Below are 22937 nucleotides of genomic sequence, written 5' to 3' on the forward strand. Positions count from 1 at the left end.
AAGCCTACAAGAGGAGGCTCTCGTTGCTGCGGTAGACGATCACTTGCCGCTTTCAAAAGCGCGTATAAGATCTTGACGGTGCCACAATCGGGCAGCACCTCCGTACTCGGTCACACGTTCGGTGTTGATGATGACGTCCTTCTCCCCGTTCCAGCGGGCAGCGGAAGTAGTAGATCCTCCTTGGAATCCCGACAGCACGACGGCGTGGTGGCGGTGTCGATGGAGATCTCCGGCGGAGCTTCGCTAAGCATATGCGGGAGATGTGGTGGAGGAGAGGTAGCTAGGGTTTTGGGGAGAGGGGGCTTGGGCGCCGGCCCTCATAGGGGTGCGGCCAAGGTGGAGCCAAGAGTGGCCGGCCAGCCCCCAGCCCCTCCCCTCCTCTCTTTATATAGGTGGAAGCCCCAAGGATTAGGTCAAAAGTCTCCGAATAAGACCCCAACATAAACCTTCCATATGACCAAACCTAGGGGGAATGGGACTCCCCCCTTTCCTTGGTGGGGTGGCCGGCCACCATGGGGAGGAGTCCACTTGGGACTCCTCCTCCCTTAGGCTGGCCGGCCAAGGTGGGTGGAGTCCCTCTGGGACTCCACCTTCCATGCTGATTTCTTCCGGACTCTTCTAGAACCTTCTAGAACCTTCCAGGAAAAATACCGGATCATTTTCAAAACTAGAAAATGACTTCCTATATATGAATCTTATTCTCCAGACCATTCCGGACCTCCTCGTGATGTCCTGGATCCCATCCGAGACTCCGAACAAAACTTCGAACTCCATTCCATATTTCCATATCTACTTAAACGACATCAAACCTTAAGTGTGTCACCCTACGGTTCGCGAACTATGTAGACATGGTTGAGACTTCTCTCCGACCAATAACCAATAGCGGGATCTAGAGATCCATAATGGCTCCCACATATTCAATGATGACTTTAGTGATCGACTGAACCATTTACATATGATACCGATTCCCTTTGTCACGCGATATTTTACTTGTCCGAGGTTTGATTATTGGTATCTCTATACCTCGTTCAACCTCGTCTCATGACAAGTACTCTTTACTCGTACTGTGGTATGTGGTCTCTTATGAACCATTCATATGCTTGCAAGCTATTTAGACGACATTCCACCGAGAGGGCCCAGAGTATATCTATCCGTCATCGGGATGGACAAATCCCACTGTTGATCCATATGCCTCAACTCATACTTTCCGGATACTTAATCCCACCTTTATAACCACCCATTTACGCAGTGGCGTTTGATGTAATCAAAGTACCTTTCCGGTATAAGTGATTTACATGATCTCATGGTCGAAAGGACTAGGTAACTATGTATCGAAAGCTTATAGCAAATAACTTAATGACGTGATCTTATGCTACGCTTAATTGGGTGTGTCCATTACATCATTCACATAATGACATAACCTTGTTATTAAAAACATCCAATGTTCATGATCATGAAACTATGATCATCTATTAATCAACAAGCTAGTTATACAAGAGGCTTACTAGGGACTCTTTGTTGTTCACATAACACACATGTATCAATGTTTCGGTTAATACAATTATAGCATGGTATGTAAACATTATCATAAACACAAAGATATATTATAATAACCATTTTATTATTGCCTCTTGGGCATATCTCCAACAACTCTTCCAATATAGGACATCATTAAGAAGGACTCTTCTTTCAATTCTATCCACGAGGGGCATCAGGGTTGAGCTGCCCAGCCTCCTCCGTAGGCAGCTGTTCACGGAAGACGGCCATGCCACGTTGGAGGAGCTATTGGTTAGCCTCCTCTAGGGCGTGGGCGGCGTTCCTCTAGAGGCGCCATGAATTTGGTCCTAGCAAATCAAAAATTGTTTCGATCGATCCTGATCAATAGGCTCATGCGATTAGTTATAATTTGGCTTGCCGCACAAAAATCATACCAAATTTCATTGGAACAACAAGCGCCTCAAACTGGAGGCCCTCCATTGGAGCCATGGACTCCTCTCCCGGATGCTATGATTAATTTCCCTTTTATCCTTCGATTGAGCGTTTAAACGCTCAACATTGCACATGCCCTGATCTCCTAGTAGGCTTTCATAAAGATCTGATTGGGCAGGTTCGGATATCCCATCAAGGCGTAGCCCCGGTAATTGGAGTATCCAAGGTAGCTCTAGCTGATTTTCTCTTGAGAATTCCTAGTCTATTTTTTTACCACAATTTATATGAATTCCAAATTGCTTTTGTTTGAGAGTAGTGATGGCTATATTTTTTTCGTATGTAACACCATCATCTCCGTTGAAGAGGTGATGCACACATACCCTCTCCCGTGCCGCACCCCAGTGCGGCACCGGGAGGGGGGCTAACCCTAGCGTCGCCAGAACCGAAGAACCATCGCGCCGCCGCTGCCACGTGGACCTTACCATGGTGGCGGCTGATGACCCACAAGTATAGGGGGTGTATCGTAGTATTTTCGATAAGTAAGAATGTCGATCCCAACGAGGAGCAGAAGGTGTTGACAAGCAGTTTCGATGAAGGATTCACTGTAAATGATCACATACAAGTATTCAGGGGGTTTTGATGTAACAGTTGAATAAAGTACGAGTAAGTAAAGTGCGAGAGTAACAATTGCAGCGAGTGGCCCAATCCTTTTTAGCACAAAGGACAAGCCGGTTTGTTTACTTATAATGACCAAACGTTCTCGAGGACACACGGGATTTTAGTCTAGTGCTTTCGCTACATACGGCTAAATAATCTTCATTGTTATGATAAGTGTTGTGTGGGTGAACCTATGCTAATGTACCGCCCTTCCTAGGACTAATACATACTTGTGATTATACCCCTTGCAAGCATCCGCAACTACAAGAAAGTAATTAAGAATAAATCTAACCACAGCCTTAAACTCTGAGATCCTGCTATCCCTCCTGCATCGATATACCAACGGGGGTTTAGGTTTCTGTCACTCCGGCAATCCCGCAATTGGCAAACGAGTACAAGATGCATTCCCCTAGGCCCATAAATGGTGAAGTGTCATGTAGTCGACGTTCACATGACACCACTAGAAGAATAACACCACAACTTAAAATATCATACCATTGAATATTACTCAACCATAGTTCACTACTAACATTTAGACTTCACCCATGTCCTCAAGAACTAAACGAACTACTCACAAGACATCATATGGAACATGATCAGAGGTGATATGATGATGAATAACAATCTGAACATAAACTTGGTTCAATGGTTTCACTCAATAGCATCAACAACAAGTAGGAATCGATACCGGGAGAGTTTCCCCTATCAAACAATCAAGATCAAACCCAAATTGCTACGGCGGTGACGGTGTCCAGCGGTGGAGACGGCGGTGATGATGGTGGAGATGATGATGATGGTGATGGAGATGATGTCCAGCTCGATGACGGTGACGATGGCGTCGATTTCCCCCTCCGGGAGGGAATTTCCCCGGCGGATTCCTGCCCGCCAGAGAGCTCTTTTCTCTCTGGTGTTCTCCGCCCCGCAGAGGCGGCTGTAACTCTTCGTGAGGTACCCTCTGTGGCTTAGGTCTTCGGGACGAAGGGTTTCGCGAAGAAAAGGAGGCGAAAGGGGCTATGGGGCCCCCACACCACATGGTGGCGCGGCCAGGCCATGGGCCGCGCCGGCCTGTGGTCTGGCCCCACCTTGGGCCTTCTCAGCTCCTCCTTCTGGCTTCCTTCGTCATCTGGAAAAATAGGATTTTTGGTATAATTTTCTTCCACAGTTGATCTTCCGAAATATTGCGTTCTGACGGTGCTTTTTCCAGCAGAATCCTGGCTCCGGTGCTTGATCCTCCAATAATGATGAAACATGCAAAATAGATGAAACAACATAAGTATTGTGTCCCAATATGAAATATATCAATGAATAACAGCAAATTATGATATAAAATAGTGATGCAAATTGGACGTATCAACTCCCCCCAAGCTTAGACTTCGCTTGTCCCCAAGCGAAACTGAACTCAGTAAACAGGACCACATGTTTATGGAGTGAAGAGTCGATAAATAAAATACGGACAAGAAGCATCATATTCATTCACACAAGACATTATAGTAAACAGCTTCCTCATATAACTCAACTTGAAACAAGTATAAGGTAATCACAAATAAAGGTGCATAAGAAATCATAGTTGGTGATGGCAAACTTCGTTCTTGGTCAAAGAACAATTAACAGGTTATATTTATCTCATTGAGCAGCGCTCTCATGTTAAAGTTTATAAGGCACAACTTGCATACTCAACCATAATGGTCTCCTCATGATCATTGATAACTTGCAAAACTATATTCATTCAGATAAAACTTGAACTAAACAAGGAAGAATAAAAGACATGATGAAGCAAATCACAATATAATAGTTTGATCACAACTACTCAAATGCTTGCTTGAGATGGAGGGAAATAGGTTTACTGACTCAACATAAAGTAAAAGACAGGCCCTTCGCAGAGGGAAGCAGGGATTAAATCATGTGCTAGAGCTTTTTCAGTTTTGAAATCATATAAAGAGAATAAAAGTAACATTTTGAGAGGTGTTTGTTGTTGTCAACGACTGGTAGCGGGTACCCTAACCCCCTTGCCAGACAACCTTCAAAGAGCGGCTCCCATATTATTTTCATTTTATGCGGCACTCCTTCCAACCTTTCTTTCACAAACCATGGCTAACCGAATCCTCGGGTGCCTGCCAACAATCTCATACCATGAAGGAGTGCCTTTTTATTTTGGTTTTATTATGATGATGACACTCCCCCAACCTTTGCTTACACAAGCCATGGCTAACTGAATCCTTCGGGTGCCGTCCATCAATCACATACCATGGAGGAGTGTCTATTTAGTTTAATTAGTTTGGGACTGGGAATCCCATTGCCAGCTCTTTTTGCAAAATTATTGGATAAGCGGATGAAGCCGCTAGTCCATTGGTGAAAGTTGCCCAACAAGACTGAAAGATAAAACACCACATACTTCCTCATGAGCTATAAAACATTGACACAAATAAGAGATACTAAGTTTTGAATTGCTTAAAGGTAGCACATGAAGTATTTACTTGGAATGGCAGAAAATACCATGTAGTAGGTAGGTATGGTGGACACAAATGACATAGGTTTGGGCTAAGGTTTGGATGCACGAGAAGTATTCCCTCTCAGTACAGGTTTTTGGCTAGCAAGGTTAATTAGCAAGCATAAGAGTTGAGGGAAACAAACAAATATACATGTGATAGAAACAATCATGCATCTTCCTTGTAAGCACAAACAATTTTAACTTCAGAATAATAAGCTATGAGCTAACAAGAAAGAAAGACAATGAAACAACTACATGTATTTCTCTTTTCTACTTAAACCTCAAAGTGTTGTTGCTATTGACCAATGCTAAGTTTGCCAAAACCAAATAGATTTATTCAATGCTCCCAAAGTGATACCAATACTAACCTCAAGGTAAATCATATAATAGAGATTGCAAACTAAAATAAGATGTGCAATATGTAAATGATAAGACTTCTCATTAATATTCCATAACGATAACTCACACCAAGGGATACATAGACAACCAACTAAAGGAGAGATACTTCCAAACTGCAACCCATCTTATATGATAACTTCCCTACTCATGATATGACACTACTTGACAGTAAAAAGTAAAAGGTAGTGATGATATGATACCGCGGCACTCCCCCAAGCTTGGAACAAACCAAGGGGATGCCAATACCGATGATGAATTACTCCTTTGGCGATGATGGTGATGAACTCCTCCCACGCTTCTTACAGATCTCCTTCAGCTTCAGTTTCTCAGCTTGGCAATTCTGCACTAAGACTTGAAGAGATTCATTGTTATCTGAAGTTGGCGATGATGACCTTGTGATGTGAATCGAGTGGTATTCCAGCATTCTTCGGAGACGGCAATTCTCCTCCTGGAGTATCTCCACTTCTCTTCTTAGAGCCCAATATTGATCACAAAACTCATCGGTAGTTCGTAGAGCTTCTTCCAACACAGGGAAGGAGTCGAGGGTAAGAGCGGGTGGTAAAGGTCCCTGCAAGTTATGAGAAAAAGAACGTCGAGTGTCAACAGATCCCACCAAGATTTGCTTGCTCCCAACGGCTTGCTGCTCTTGACTTGATGGCACCCTCTTCACTTCTTCCTCCGAAAGCCCCTTGCCCTTGTTGTTGGAGGCCATGGTGCTTCTAGACCGAAAACAGATCCTGGCAGAAACAGCTCGAAACAAACCACGTCGAGAAAACGATATACGGACCTCCAGGGGTCCGGGGGATTATATAGCAAAAATTTTCACGATAAACGGAAAGTACCAGATCGAACCAGAGTCAGAAAGGGGCGATGAGGCGGCCAGACCATAGGTCGGCGCGGGCCCAGGCCAGGCCGCGCCGGCCTATGGTGGCACGCCCTCGTGCGTCCTTTCCACTCGGTTTCGAACTCGTAATTTTTCATATTTTCCAAAAACAGCAAAACTATTGTTCGGAAAGTAAATTGCGTACTTTTCATTACCGATCGTTACCTATTCAAAGTCGAGTTACAGATTGTCAATTTGCCCTTTGATGAAAGCTTCCGGTGTTTCCACTTGAATAATATCAACATCAACATTATAAGAATCACCCGAGATATAATGCTTGAGTCTTTGTCCATTCACCACTTGCGTAGCATTGCCTTGGAGAGAGCTAATTTTAATTGCTCCTGAACGATACACCTCCTCGACAACATACGGTCCTTCCCATTTCGAGAGTAATTTCCCTGCAAAGAATCTGAGACGAGACCGATACAATAGGACTTTATCCCCAATATTAAATTCTCTTTTGATAATCCTTCTATCATGCCATTTTTTAACTTTTTCTTTAAAGAGTTTAGCATTTTCATAAGCTTCACTTCTCCATTCATCTAGAGAACTTAATTGCAACAACCTCTTATCACCAGCTAGTTTAGGATCTCTATTTAGTTCTCTAACAGCCCAATAAGCTTTGTGCTCTAGTTCTAAAGGTAAATGACATGCTTTCCCATAAACCATTTTATAAGGTGACATTCCCATGGGATTTTTATAAGCAGTTCTATAAGCCCATAGTGCATCCTTCAATTTACTAGCCCAATTCTTTCTAGTTTTATTAACGGTCTTTCCCAAAATAGATTTAATCTCTCTATTTGATAATTCTACTTGACCACTAGTTTGAGGATGATAAGCGGAAGCAATTCTATGATTAATACCATACCTAGCAAGAGTTTTTCTAAAACCTCCATGAATAAAATGAGAACCTCCATCAGTCATAATATATCTAGGCACTCCAAATCTAGGAAAAATAATGTCTAAAAGCATTCTTAAAGAGGTCTCACCATCAGCACTTTTTGTAGGTATGGCTTCCACCCATTTAGTAACATAATCAACAGCAACAAGTATATGAGTGTTACCTTCTCAAGATGGAAAAGGTCCCATGAAGTCAAATCCCCAACAATCAAATGGTTCAATAACAAGAGTATAATTCATAGGCATTTCATTACGTCTGGAGATATTACCAACCCTTTGGCATTCATCCCAAGATAAAATAAACTTCCTTGCATCTTTGAAGAGAGTTGGCCAATAAAAACCTGATTGTAGAACCTTTTGCGCGGTTCTTTCTCCGGCGTGATGTCCTCCATAAGCACTACCATGACATTTACTCAATATCTCTTGTTGTTCATATTCGGGAACACATCTTCGCATAATACCATCCACTCCTTCTTTATATAAGTGTGGGTCATCCCAGAAATAATGCCTCAAATCATAAAAGAATTTCCTCCTTTGCTGAGCTGAAAAGGTTGGAGGCAAGTACTTGGAAACAATAAAGTTAGCATAATCAGCATACCAAGGACTGTCTCGCGAGCTCACCTTTATTGCAGCCAATTGTTCATTTGGAAAACTATCATTAACAGGAACAGGATCATAAGCAATATTTTCCAATCTAGATAAATTATCAGCAATAGGATTATCAGCACCTTTCCTATCTACAATATGTAAATCAAATTCTTGCAAAAGAAGTACCCATCTAATAAGCCTCGGCTTAGCATCTTTCTTTGTCATAAGGTATCTAATTGCAGCATGATCAGTATGAATCGTAACTTTTGAATCAACAATATAAGATCTAAATTTATCACAAGCAAAGACTACAGCTAATAATTCTTTTTCAGTTGTAGCATAATTTCTTTGAGCAGCATCAAGAGTTTTACTAGCATAATGAATAACATTCAGTTTTTTACATACTCGCTGTCCAAGAACAGCGCCTACAGCAAAATCACTAGCATCACACATAATTTCAAAAGGTAAATTCCAATCAGGAGGTTCAACTACAGGAGCAATTGTTAAGGCTTTCTTTAGAGTTTCAAAAGCTTCCTTACAATCATCATCAACAACAAAAGGTACATCTTTTTGAAGAAGATTAGTAAGAGGCTTTGAAATCTTGGAGAAATCTTTAATAAATCTCCTATAAAACCCAGCATGACCAAGAACACTACGAATACCTTTAACATCCCTCGGATAGGGCATCTTCTCAATTGCTTCAACTTTAGCTCTATCAACTTCAATACCTCTCTCAGAAATTTTATGTCCCAGTACAATTCCTTCGTTAACCATAAAGTGGCATTTCTCCCAATTAAGAACAAGGTTAGTTTCTTCACATCTCTGCAAAACTTTATCAAGGTTTCGCAAGCAACTATCAAAAGAATTCCCATAGACGGAAAAATCATCCATGAATACCTCTACAATACTCTCGAAAAAACCATGAAAAATAGCAGACATGCATCTTTGAAAAGTAGCAGGAGCATTACATAAACCAAAAGGCATGCGTCTATAAGCATAAGTTCCATAGGGACAAGTAAAAGTGGTTTTCTCTTGATCTTTATTTTTAACAGCAATTTGTGAAAACCCAGAATAACCATCAAGAAAGCAAAAATGAGTATCTTTAGACAATCTTTCTAGCATTTGATCAATAAATGGTAAAGGGTAATGATCTTTCTTAGTAACTTTATTAACTTTTCGAAAATCAACGCACATTCTATACCCTACGACTACTCTTTGAGGGATGAGCTCATCATTATCATTAGGCACAACAGTCATTCCTCCTTTCTTGGGAACGCAATGCACAGGACTAACCCATCTACTATCAGCAATAGGATATATAATACCAGCTTCAAGAAGTCTTAATACCTCATTCCTTACCACTTCCTTCATCTTCGGAATTAGACGACGCTGATGTTCAACAACAGGCTTCGCATCATCTTCCATATTAATGGCATGTTGGCAAATAGAGGGAGAAATCCCCTTCAAATCATCAAGAGTGTAGCCAATAGCTCCTCGGTGTTTCTTCAATATTTCCAATAACCTTTCTTCTTCAAACTCTGTAAGCTTAGAGCTAATAATAACATGATATATTTTCTTATCATCAATATGAGCATATTTAAGATTATCAGGCAAAGGCTTTAAATCAAAGACAGGATCTTCCTTTGGTGGCGGTGTTGTACCCAGATCTTCCACCGGTAAATCATGCTTAAGAATAGGTTGGCGAAGAAAAATTTCCTCAAGCTCATCTCTTTCTTTCCTAAAAACTTCACTCTCGCTATCCTCCAAATGTTGCTGCAAAGGATTATTAGGAACAAGAACAATAGATGCACACTGTTCCATTTTAAAATCATTATTAGGCAAATCAGCTTTATAAGGAGTTTTGGTAAATTTAGAGAAGTTAAACTCATAAGATTCACCAGAAAATTTAGTCAAAATTTTCTCTTTCTTGCAGTCTATAATAGCTCCACAAGTATTTAGAAAAGGTCTACCAAAAATGATAGGACAATAATCACTAGCAGCAAAACCAAGTACCAAAAAGTCAGCAGGATATTTAATCTTACCGCATAAAACTTCCACATCTCGAACAATACCAATTGGAGAAATAGTTTCTCTATTAGCCAGCTGAATAACCACATCAATATCTTCAAGTTCACAAGAATCAATTTCGTGCATAATCTCCGTGTAAAGCTCATAAGGAATAGCACTAACACTTGCACCAATATCACATAATCCATAATAGCAATGATCACCAATTCTAACAGATAGCATAGGAACACTAACTTGTTTGGGTTTATTAGGATGTGAAACAATATTAGAAGCATCTTCACAGAAAATAATATGACCATCCTCCACATTTTCAGTCACAAGATCTTTAACTATTGCAACAACAGGTTCAACTTTTATTTGTTCTTCAGGTTCTACAGGTTTCTTTTCACTTTTATGAACCGCACTATTTATAACAGAGTACTCCTTCATTTTAGCAGGGAAAGGAGTTTTTTCAATATAAGGTTCAGGAATAACATGATCAGCAGTTTTAACTACAACGCATTTATTAATAGATGAATCAATTTTATCTTTATACGGTTCATGATACTTATCAAAATTCTTCTTTGGCAATTCATAATGAGAGGCAAAAGCTTTATAAAGATTTGCAGCAACTTGAGAATCAAGACCATATGTAGCACTCATATTACGAAATTTATCAGTATCCATAAAAGCTTCAATGCATTTATAATCATAAATTATACCTGATTCTCTATCCTTGTCGTTCTCCCAACCTTCAGTATTTTCTTGGATCCGATCAAGAAGGTCCCTTTTAAACTCTTCTTTGTTGCGTGTAAATGATCCAGAACAAGAAGTATCCAGCAAGGTCTTGTCTTGAAAAGAAAGTCTTGCATAGAAATTATCAATAATAACATTACCAGGAAGCTCATGAATGGGGCATTTGAGCATTAAAGACTTCAATCTCCCCCAAGCTTGGGCAATACTCTCTCCATCATGAGGCCAAAAATTATATATGCGATTCCGATCCTTATGAATTCCACTTGGAGGATAGAACTTAGAATAAAACCGGGGCACAATATCATTCCATTCAAGAGAATCCCCATTATCCAGTAATTTATACCAATGCGCCGCCTTACCAGATAGCGATAAAGAGAATAGTTTCTTCCTCACTTCATCCATAGCAATACCTGCACACTTGAATAAACCGCATAATTCATGTAAGAACAATAAATGATCCCCAGGGTGGACAGTTCCATCCCCTTCATAGCGGTTATCCATAACACGTTCAATAATTTTCATAGGTATTTTATATGGTATCACTTCCTCACTGGCGCCTCATCCACTACCGTTGCGGTAGTAGTAGATTTCCCAAATAGAAATTGAAGAGAAGATCTCTCCATAATAACTTATAGCAGCGAGAAATAAAATCAGCACAAACGAAAGGTTTTCCTTACCAATTCCACTTACCAATAGCGCTTCACTCCCCGGCAACGGCGCCAGAAAATAGTCTTGATGACCCACAAGTATAGGGGGTGTATCGTAGTATTTTCGATAAGTAAGAATGTCGATCCCAACGAGGAGCAGAAGGTGTTGACAAGCGGTTTCGATGAGGGATTCACTGGAAATGCTCACGAGACAAGTATTCGGGGGTTTTGATGTAACAGTTGAATAAAGTACGAGTAAGTAAAGTGCGAGAGTAACAATTGCAGCGAGTGGCCCAATCCTTTTTAGCACAAAGGACAAGCCGGTTTGTTTACTTATAATGACCAAACGTTCTCGAGGACACACGGGATTTTAGTCTAGTGCTTTCGCTACATAAGGCTAAATAATCTTCATTGTTATGATAAGTGTTGTGTGGGTGAACCTATGCTAATGTACCGCCCTTCCTAGGACTAATACATACTTGTGATTATACCCCTTGCAAGCATCCGCAACTACAAGAAAGTAATTAAGAATAAATCTAACCACAGCCTTAAACTCTGAGATCCTGCTATCCCTCCTGCATCGATATACCAACGGGGGTTTAGGTTTCTGTCACTCCGGCAACCCCGCAATTGGCAAACGAGTACAAGATGCATTCCCCTAGGCCCATAAATGGTGAAGTGTCATGTAGTCGACGTTCACATGACACCACTAGAAGAATAACACCACAACTTAAATATCATACCATTGAATATTACTCAACCATAGTTCACTACTAACATTTAGACTTCACCCATGTTCTCAAGAACTAAACGAACTACTCACAAGACATCATATGGAACATGATCAGAGATGATATGATGATGAATAACAATCTGAACATAAACTTGGTTCAATGGTTTCACTCAATAGCATCAACAACAAGTAGGAATCGATACCGGGAGAGTTTCCCCTATCAAACAATCAAGATCAAACCCAAATTGCTACGGCGGTGACGGTGTCCAGCGGTGGAGACGGCGGTGATGATGGTGGAGATGATGATGATGGTGATGGAGATGATGTCCAGCTCGATGACGGTGACGATGGCGTCGATTTCCCCCTCCGGGAGGGAATTTCCCCGGCGGATTCCTGCCCGCCGGAGAGCTCTTTTCTCTCTGGTGTTCTCCGCCCCGCAGAGGCGGCTGTAACTCTTCGTGAGGTACCCTCTGTGGCTTAGGTCTTCGGGACGAAGGGTTTCGCGAAGAAAAGGAGGCGAAAGGGGCTGTGGGGCCCCCACACCACATGGTGTCGCGGCCAGGCCATGGGCCGCGCCGGCCTGTGGTCTGGCCCCACCTTGGGCCTTCTCAGCTCCTCCTTCTGGCTTCCTTCGTCATCTGGAAAAATAGGATTTTTGGTATAATTTCCTTCCACAGTTGATCTTCCGAAATATTGCGTTCTGACGGTGCTTTTTCCAGCAGAATCCTGGCTCCGGTGCTTGATCCTCCAATAATGATGAAAGATGCAAAATAGATGAAATAACATAAGTATTGTGTCCTAATATGAAATATATCAATGAATGACAGCAAATTATGATATAAAATAGTGATGCAAATTGGACGTATCAGCGGCTCCCAATCTGCCATATGCGGCTTGGGGGAGGAAGGCAGCAACGACCTGAGGCGGGGGCTCGGGCGTCTACGTCCAGTCATCGGAGCGCTGAAGCCGGGACGGTGCCCTCATGCTATGGTGCGGGGTTTGGGCAGCGTCGACCCTCGGGCGAGGTTTGGGGCTTTGGTTGGTCTGCGTCGGTGTAGCTCCTCGGACTCCATGTCTTGGGACATCGACCCTGTCACCCTTCATGATTGGTGGATGGTTGGTGGAGATGTACCTCTCTCGTGTCGTCCCCTTCCAAAATAAAGGAGGTAGGGGTGGTGGCCCTAGGGGTCATTTTTCCATCCAAGTCGTCGTTTTGCTGCCAGTTGCCTCCAATCAGGCTACAAACAAGTACTTGATTTCTCCACCGACGGTCTTCACTGATTTGTAGTGCCCCGAACCCTGGATTGAAGGGGATCCGGTCGTGCGCGTCCACAAACATCACCCCGTGGGGCTTCAAGGGAGCATGTTGAGAGGCTCCGCTTTCAGCTGACATCACCGGACATGTCGAAGTTGTGATTTTCATGGTGTTGACAGAGGCGGGAAATGTAAAGACGACTATGATTCGAAGACCAGAAGGTAATATGGAGGCGGGCTTGGCTTCGAGACTTTTCCTGTCCAAACCACGCACGTGGTGCCCACGAGCCTCGTGATTGGTGATTTGCAGCAGCGGCCTCGGAAATTAGGGGTGGCAGCATGGGGGACTTCAGTTTTGGTAGTGCTTGTCGAGTACCGTAGTCAAGATTTTCAGGGTGAAAATCCAATGTTTGCCCTTTATTGGCTGGACGAGGCAATGACCTTGTTGAAGACATTATTTTGGGAACTCGGACATCCTCCAGGTTAAAAACTTAAGACCTTTGGTCGGGCGATGACAATGTGTGTGCATTATTTTTTTCCTTGAAGGGGTTGCTTTTTGAAGAATCTCTTCTGTAGTTTCGTGTTGCCTTTGGTGGTGGTTAGGGTGTTGAGGGTGCGAGTAATTAATCACCATGGTGGGGATTTTTTTTTTGGTGTGTGTATCATTTATATCTTTGAGCATCTTGCTGGTGCAGAATTGCAGATGCCTGGTGTAATTTGCTATTTGCTCGATATTAAAATATCTCTTTTATAAATAATGTAATAATGTAATACTAACAGGGGCCCGTTAATCTGTTAATCGAGGCCGAGCGCAAGTGGGCTCATTTGGGCCTAAGTTGATTGAATTTTCCATTTGCCCGTGTGGCTCTAGGGAGTAGGGAGAGCCAACAACCAAAAGAGACAAATGCTGCCGCCGCCGCCGCCGCCGCAGGGAGCAATGGCCACCGGCGCCGCCAACCACGCCGTCCCCTGCTCTGCCGGTCGTCCGGCGAAGAGGAATCAGCGGCGCAACCCTGCTTCCCTCTCCGTGCGCGCGTCCAGCGACGCCAACAGTAAGGACCACTCTGACTATCCCCACCCCCTTCCTCTCCAGAATTTGTCCCGTCCATGGCTTCACCGCTGCGTTTCCTTCTGTCGATGGCCGCAGCGGTGACGCTGCTTGACTATGGAGCGGGCAACGTCCGCAGCGTGCGCAACGCCATCCGCCACCTCGGCTTCAACATCCGCGACGTGCGGAGCCCCGAGGACATCCTCTCCGCCGACCGCCTCGTATTCCCCGGGGTCGGAGCCTTCGGCTCCGCCATGGATGTCCTCACCCGCACAGGCATGGCCGACGCGCTTCGCGATTACATCCGCAGGGACCGCCCCTTCCTTGGCATCTGCCTCGGCCTTCAGTTGCTATTCGACTCCAGCGAGGAAAATGGCCCGGGTAAGGCAGATAATAGCATCCTACTTGCTTGAGAACATGTTACTGAGCATGAGCTGATAGTGCATTCGCTACTGCAGTGAGCGGCCTTGGTGTGATACCTGGAGTTGTCAGGCGATTCGACTCTTCCGAGGGTCTCATTGTGCCTCACATTGGATGGAACGCCCTCCAGATTAACAAGGATACACAGCTGCTGCAAGGAGTTGATGGCCACCATGTGTACTTTGTTCACTCCTATTACGCTCCACCTGTAAGGAGCAACTCCATTTAGATGTTTCCTCTTGTTGTGGACTCGGAAATTTGACTTGTGTCTTTCTTTCTATGTGCTTAGTCGGATGCGAACAGAGACTGGATTTCGTCCACATGCAACTATGGCCAGAGCTTCATATCATCTATCTCGATGGGCAACATTCAGGCAGTTCAGTTTCACCCAGAGAAGAGTGGAGGTAAAATATGTAGTTTAATAGTGAATATACATGACAAATATTCATAATTATTGTTATAATGTAGATATAATATTGTAAGTTATAGTGTTCTGATAGCTTGACTTTTGCCTGATTCTTTTAAAGTCCCTACTGCAGAGTAATGTATATATTCTAGGATTTCCAGCGTACATTTACTATATTCTTTTGTTCCGTGCAGCTACTGGACTTTCCATTTTTGAGAAGTTTCTCAGTCCCAATTCTTCAGGGGCAAAGGTAATCATCATGTGTGGCTTTACTTTTTGCAGTTCATTTTCATTTTTTAACATATATTCACGCTTATATCTGCAATGCAGGTCCCATCTCATAAAAAAGCATCAAAACTTGCAAAAAGAGTAAGCTTTTTATTCCCAAGTGTTTCAGTATCCATGATAGTTTCCATTGCCATCTCGAACACAGGTTTACTTTGTGATCATACTTGTTGCCTTGAAATTTGCAGGTGATAGCATGTCTTGATGTTCGGTCAAATGATAATGGAGATCTTGTGGTGACAAAAGGTGACCAGTATGATGTAAGAGATCATAGTAGTAGCAAAGAGGTACAAAACTTTATCGTTGATCCTAAGAGTACCAAAACTTTCTAAGTTGGCAGCTTAAGGCTGACTCTAAGTTGGCAGCTTAGGGCTAGTTCTTATTATCTATTTAGGGATAGGTAGTTGAAATGGTTTGAAACATATTTTATAGTTTTACGAAAACATAATCATTATATACTTGAATATCTTTGTACATGATGCTTATAGGTGAGAAACCTTGGCAAGCCAGTGGAATTAGCAAGTCAATACTACATAGATGGGGCTGATGAGGTACTTCTCTACATACTGTTATCTTTTAATTTAATGTTATCTGACACCATTAATACGAATTCCCTTTAGGTCAGCTTCTTGAATATAACTGGCTTCCGTGCCTTTCCATTGGGTGATTTGCCAATGCTAGAGGTTTGTTTTTTGTTTTTGTAACAATTGATTTTTTTAATTTACTTGCTTTTATCTGGTAAAGTGACATGTTTGTACAATTGGTAGGTACTACGTTGTGCATCTGAAAAAGTTTTTGTGCCACTTACAGTTGGTGGGGGTATAAGAGACTTCACAGATGCAAGTGGAAGGTTAGCTCCTCTCCAATTCTTAGCCAACGGTGCTACTGCTATACATACATCTCTTTTTCATACGATTGAACTGTGATGGAGGCCATCACATGAAGGTCAGCATGTATGGCCCAGCCCACATAGTAGATATCATCGTGTGGGGAGTCATTACATTTTTGGGCAAATGTTGATCCCTGCCGGATTAACAATATATATTCCAGTTGACTTGATGTAATTTTTATAGCAGTACCCAGAGTTCCCCAATTTTATTCCTTTATGTTCCAATCTCTGGTTGGTGTTAATCCGTCTACTATCTTATTTGTTGGTACTATGGCCTACTTACTACTCTCAGTGTATCATATTTTTATATTCCTCCTGTCCAACCGCACCCCAACATTTTCTGGGGTGATAGTGATGCTAGTCAATACCAATAAATCAGCTATGAAGAATAATGATGTCAATTTATCTCTTCTCAGATACTATTCAAGCTTGGAAGTGGCATCAGAATATTTTAGGTCTGGCGCTGACAAGATTTCAATTGGAAGTGATGCTGTTTTTGCTGCTGAAGCCTATTTACAGACTGGTGTATGTATTCTTATTTCCCCCACAATTTGCAGCTAAATCTCCATAACATAATTCCTTCCTGTTATCAGGTAAAGACAGGGAAAAGCAGCTTGGAGCAGATTTCTAGAGTATATGGAAATCAGGTTTATTTTTATTTATCTCTAAAACTCCCTTTTGTGTTTGTGTTTATACTAGCATTTCAGTATCATGGAAATTAATATTGTGAACAATTGAATAAATTCATAAACAAGTTCTCATTCCGCCAACCATATTCCAAGAAACCTGAATCGAACTCCAGCGATCTTTTTTTAAAGACCAAACGCTAGCTATCTTTCCCTAACCGACGAAATTATGCATTGATGATCGATCCTCTTCAACATTTTCATTGCAAAGGAAAGTACGTTTGGAATAATTTTATAATTAGTCCCCACTATTAATTTTTTCGCGTAACATCATAAAATTATGATGTGCTTGACCCTAATTTGTTTACGCTTACCAACAACAACAACAACAACAACAACCAAGCCTTTCAGTCCCAAACAAGTTGGGGTAGGCTAGAGTTGAAACCCATAAGATCTCGAAGCCAAGTCATGGTTCCGGAACGTGGATAGCTAACTTCCACGCACCCCTATCCATGGCTAAATCTTTGTCGATATTCCAAATCTTCAGGTCTCTCTTAACGGACTCCTCCCATGTCAAGTTTGGTCTACCACGACTCCTCTTAACATTCTCATCACGCTTTATCCGTCCGCTATGCACTGGCGCTTCCGGAGGCCTCCGTTGGATATGTTCGAACCATCTGAGACGATGTTGGACCAGCTTCTCTTCAATCGGTGCTACCCCAACTCTCTCCCGTATATCGTCGTTCCGTACCCGATCCTTTCTTGTGTGGCCACATATCCATCTCAACATGCGCATCTCTGCTACACTTAACTGTTGGATATGTCGTCTCTTCGTTGGCCAACACTCAGCGCCATACAACATCGCAAGTCGGATAGCTGTCCTATAAAACCTGTCTTTTAGCTTTTGTGGCACTCTCTTGTCACAGAGTACGCCAGAAGCTTGGCGCCACTTCATCCAACCAGCCTTGATTCGGTGGCCCACATCTTCATCGATATCGCCATCCTTCTGCAACATGGACCCCAAATATCGAAAACGGTCTCTCTCCGGTACCACCTGCCCATCAAGGCTAACCTCTCCCTCCTCGTGCCTAGTAGAACTGAAACTGCACCTCATGTATTCAGTTTTAGTTCTACTAAGCCTAAAACCTTTCGATTCGAGAGTTCGCCTCCACAACTCTAACTTTCTATTAACCCCCGTTCGGCTATCATCGACTAGCACCACATCATCCGCAAAGAGCATACACCATGGGATGTCTCCTTGTATATCCCTTGTGACCTCATCCATCACCAAATCAAAAAGATAAGGGCTCAAAGCTGACCCTTGGTGTAGCCCTATTCTAATTGGAAAGTCATCAGTGTCGCCATCGCTTGTTCGAACACTTGTCACAACATTATCAATTTATCATACATATCCTTGATGAGGGTAATGTACTTTATTGGGACTTTGTGTTTCTCCAAGGCCCACCACATGACATTCCGAGGTATCTTATCATAGGCCTTCTCCAAATCAATGAACACCATATGAAGGTCCTTCTTTTGCTCCCTGTATCTCTCCATCAGCTGTCGTACCAAGAAGATGGCTTCCATGGTAGACCTCCCAGGCATGAAACCAAATTGGTTTTTGGGCATGCTTGTCAACCTTCTTAAGCGGTGCTCAATGACTCTCTCCCATAGCTTCATAGTATGGCTCATCAGCTTGATTCCACGGTAATTAGTACAACTTTGAACATCCCCCTTGTTCTTGAAGATTGGTACTAAAATACTCCGCCTCCATTCTTCGGGCATCTTGTTTGACCGAAAAATGAGGTTGAAAAGCTTAGTTAGCCATACTATCGCTACGTCTCCAAGGCCTCTCCACGCCTCGATGGGGATACCATCAGAACCCATCGCCTTGCCGCCTTTCATCCTCCTTAACGCCTCCTTAACCTCAGACTCCTGGATACGTCGCACAAAGCACATGCTGGTATCATCAAAGGAGTCGTCTAGCTCAATGGTAGAGCTCTCAGCCTCTCCATTGTAAAGGTTGTCAAAGTACTCCCGCCATCTACGCTTGATCGCCTCATCCTTCACAAGAAGCTGATCATCTCCGTCCTTGATGCATTTGACTTCGTTGACATCCCTCGTCTTCCTCTCCCTAAACTTGGCCATCTTATATAAGTACCTTTCGCCTTCCTTCGTGTTTAAACGTTGGTAGAGGTCCTCATACGCCCGACCCCTTGCTTCACTCACCGCCCGCTTTGCAGCCTTCTTCGCCACCTTGTACTTCTCCATGTTAGCTGCACTCCTGTCCAGATATAGGCATCTGAAACAGTCATTTTTCTCCCTAATAACCTTCTGGACCTCATCGTTCCACCACCAGGTATCCTTAGCTTCCCTTCTACTTCCCTTAGTCACCCCAAACTCCTCTACAGCGACCTTCCGCAAGCAGGTCGCCATACTCGTCCACATCATGTTTGCATCGCCTCCTTCCTCCCAAGGGCCCTCCTTAATAACCCTCTCCCTGAAAGCCTGGTATGCCTCACCCTTGAGCTTCCACCACTTTGTTCTAGCGACTTTGGCGCGCTTACCCCGCTGGACACGGATCCTACCACCAGCTTATGTTGAGGGACAACACTCTCTCCAGGTATCACCTTACAATCAATGCAGACGCGTCTGTCTTCTCTTCTAGAGAGGACAAAATCAATCTGGCTAGAGTGTAGACCACTACTGAACGTCACTAGATGGGATTCTCTCTTCCTAAACTCCAGCTATCTTTCCTTAACCGACAAAATTATGCATCGATGATCGACCGTCTTCAACATTTTCATTGCATAGGAAATTACGCTTGGAATTATTTTCATAAGTAGTCCCCATTATTAATTTTTCCATGTAACATCATAAAATTATTATGTGCCTGAGCCTAATTTGTTTCCACTAAGCACATTCGTTCCTTCCCTGTGGTCAACAACTGGGACCCTTAGCTCCATCAATTTTCACTTTGTAGAATTCTGAATTGAATTGTTTTCAATTAATGAACTCTGATTTGAAATTCGTGAAGTGTGTTTATCTCTATTTCAGATGAAGGACCTGTTTTTTTTCTCAATAATTTGTAGAATAGCCAGATAACCTGCTAATCACTCGTGGTAACGAAGCTTTTTATCATCTCAGGCTGTAGTTGTAAGTATTGATCCCCGAAGAGTATATGTCAAAAGTCCAGATGAGGTGAAATTTAAAACTGTGAAAGTGTCCAGTAAAGGTATGCTTGCATATATTCCTTGAAATCAACATTCGCCTTTTAAATGTTCTCACATTTCCTGTACTTCTTCAGGTCCATTAGGTGAAGAATATGCATGGTACCAGTGCACGGTGAGTCCCTTTAACTGCTTTCACTGTTTTGATTTATCATTCTCATCATATGCCATTCATGCATTTAGGTATCATCATACAAACATTTATTTAGTACCCATCTCAATGCTTATGAAAAAGATTTAGACTAGCCTGTTCAAAAATGGTGATCCCTTTCATAGTTTCATGTATTTCGTAGTACAATCTTCTCAGGTACAGGCAGTATGTGTGCGACGTGTTCATGTCTCATATCTAGTACTAACTCTGTTCCAGAATATAAGATGTTTTGATAGGCTTGATAGGCTATTTTAGCCTACCAAAACATCTTATATTTAGGAATGGAGGTAGTAGCAATTAAGATACTAGATCTTTCTTAGTAAAATTTTGGTGTCTCTGTTTTTTGCATGATATACCTTTACTGTCTTTGTTTTCTTCTTATCTACCAGTATAATCATCTATCTATTTTTGTTCCAGGTAAGTGGTGGGCGTGATAGCCGGCCTATAGGAGCATATGAGCTAGCACAAGCTGTGGAAGAATTGGGCGCGGGAGAAATACTGCTGAACTGCATTGATTGTGATGGTAAGCTGAATATTGTTTTTATGCCAGTACAACAAAGCTTGGATACAATATGATTCATCTTGTTATGCCCTGCATAATAATTGGTTGGAACTTCTTAATCTCTTGCTCAAGCCTCTGAAGCGGTATCAAGAATCTTGTAATTAATTTGTCAGTACTTATCATGAAGCTGGCTATTGCTTTTACCAAACATTCATAGAGCTACATTTTTATAATTAAAAACACATAAGTGTAGCATTCTTAATAAACAGGGTGTACCTACACAAAATAGAGTTATGGCATACCCCTTTTATAGTCAACGGAGGATTATGGAGGCTAAAGGCTGATAACACGCCTGGTCCATGCTTTGGTTATTGGTTGGTCTGGTTGGTCAGAGTCTGTCGAATGGAACGAGAACTCATTAAATTGTACTTCTGGGATAGTTATGTGCGAGAAGTGAAGGACGTGCGGTGCTGTGAAAGCATTTTTGGAAGTTTAGTTTTGTGGTACTGTAGTTTAGTCAAAGTATGTGTAGTTGCATGAAATTTGCTATATGGTTTTCTTTTGCCAATCTAGATGTTCTATTTTGGAGTTTATTTATGGTTTCATGTGTGATTGGGTACTTAATGTTGATTTTACTGTATTTCTTGTATATATCATCTGAAGTGTACAAGTCAACCTATCGTCATCAGTACATCAACATTGTTTATATAAGTTATGTACAACTACTGTTTTGGCCATTGGACTTTGTAGATATAGTGTATAACTTGTACGGAGCAGCATATAATTTCTTATATTGCATCTGAATTTGTTGCTTCTGCTTTAGTGTTGTAAAAAGCCATTTTGTATTATGTCATTTTATCTTGCAGGTCAGGGATGTGGATTTGACATTGATTTGATCAAAATGGTATCGGATGCTGTGACAATTCCTGTCATCGCAAGCAGTGGTGCTGGTTCCGTGGAACATTTTTCTGAAGTCTTTGAGAAAACAAATGCTTCGGCTGCTCTTGCTGCTGGCATTTTCCATCGGAAAGAGGTATTGTTTCTTTTAAACAAATCTTGCCATCTTCTCCTAATAGCGTATACATCACCATCCATTATCCCAATGTTGTTAATATGTTGCGCGTTCCACAAAGGCCATGAGGTTGTATTCATTCATATCCACAGTATGTTAAAAATCCTTGCCCATCCTGTATTCTAAAATGGCTGATTTCTTCCAACAACTGTACTTTTCTTTGGGTCCTAATTGTTCTTTCAATCAGCTTAGTGAACACATTCTCGATGGTGTAAAATCAGCACCTGTTATTGGGTTTGAATTTGACACCTCAAACTCTTGCTTTGATACAGGTTCCTATCCTAGCAGTGAAAGAGCACCTGGAAGATGCTGGTGTGGAGGTCAGGATGCAGTAATCTAAGATGGACTAGTGTAACATAACGCGGAAAATCTCTCATTTGTTGGAACTTTTTGTCAGATGTTGTAACAGTTGTATATCGGGAGCATGTATGGCACAGTGGCAGTGCATAGAATGCGGACTTGAAATGTTATTTCGGAATAAATCAATAAGATGATACTTGAGAACTCCAGTCTTGCCTTTTCCTGTTCATTCCAACTTAACCCTTCCCTCTCGGCGGTTGCCCTGCATGCGGATGTCGCCAGAACTTCTGAGGAGAAGTGGGCATGCCAAGAACCGAACAATCAGTAGAGCGGTTTATGCCACACTGATAAACTGGCGCACTGCTGGTACCAGAAACAGTGCGCACAGTTGCTCGTGGTTTACTTCCGTACTTACATGCCACATCAGATTAGATATGGTGTTCTATTGGTAGAAAAGTCTGTTGGCTATTGGTTGAAATGTTTTGAGCTGGAATCCGATTCTTAGGATTCCCAAAACACATAATTGGAGTGATACATACTTTTAAGTCCATATAGGATTAGAAAACTACATAAATTTGGATCAAGAAGTGTTTGATACCACAGGGGAAAAAAATGAATTCTAACAAGAGCTGTGAGTGTAGCACAAATGAATCCTCGATGAGAAACCCTATGGATTTCGATCACGTGTATCCAAGAATCATCATTGGAAAAAGTCACAAGGATCCAAATTCTCCAAAAACAAATGTAATTCCTTTGAATGAAAGGAC

General features: G+C 42.2%; 1 protein-coding gene across 1 annotated transcript; it reads left to right on the forward strand.

The window, feature by feature from the left end:
* The first annotated feature begins 14093 nt into the window (after positions 1-14093).
* Positions 14094-22379, forward strand: LOC127296185 (imidazole glycerol phosphate synthase hisHF, chloroplastic). Its single transcript, XM_051326218.2, has 17 exons — positions 14094-14293; positions 14389-14670; positions 14748-14917; positions 14999-15113; positions 15310-15365; positions 15446-15484; positions 15589-15687; positions 15889-15951; positions 16021-16083; positions 16168-16250; positions 16706-16814; positions 16883-16936; positions 20063-20150; positions 20223-20260; positions 20714-20819; positions 21665-21831; positions 22143-22379. Exons 1-17 carry the CDS (start codon positions 14146-14148, stop codon positions 22203-22205), a joined length of 1743 nt encoding a protein of 580 aa, XP_051182178.1. The 5' UTR covers positions 14094-14145; the 3' UTR covers positions 22206-22379.
* Positions 22380-22937: the final 558 nt, after the last annotated feature.

Source organism: Lolium perenne, chromosome 4 (assembly GCF_019359855.2).
Source record: "Lolium perenne isolate Kyuss_39 chromosome 4, Kyuss_2.0, whole genome shotgun sequence".
NCBI classification, from domain to species: domain Eukaryota; kingdom Viridiplantae; phylum Streptophyta; class Magnoliopsida; order Poales; family Poaceae; genus Lolium; species Lolium perenne.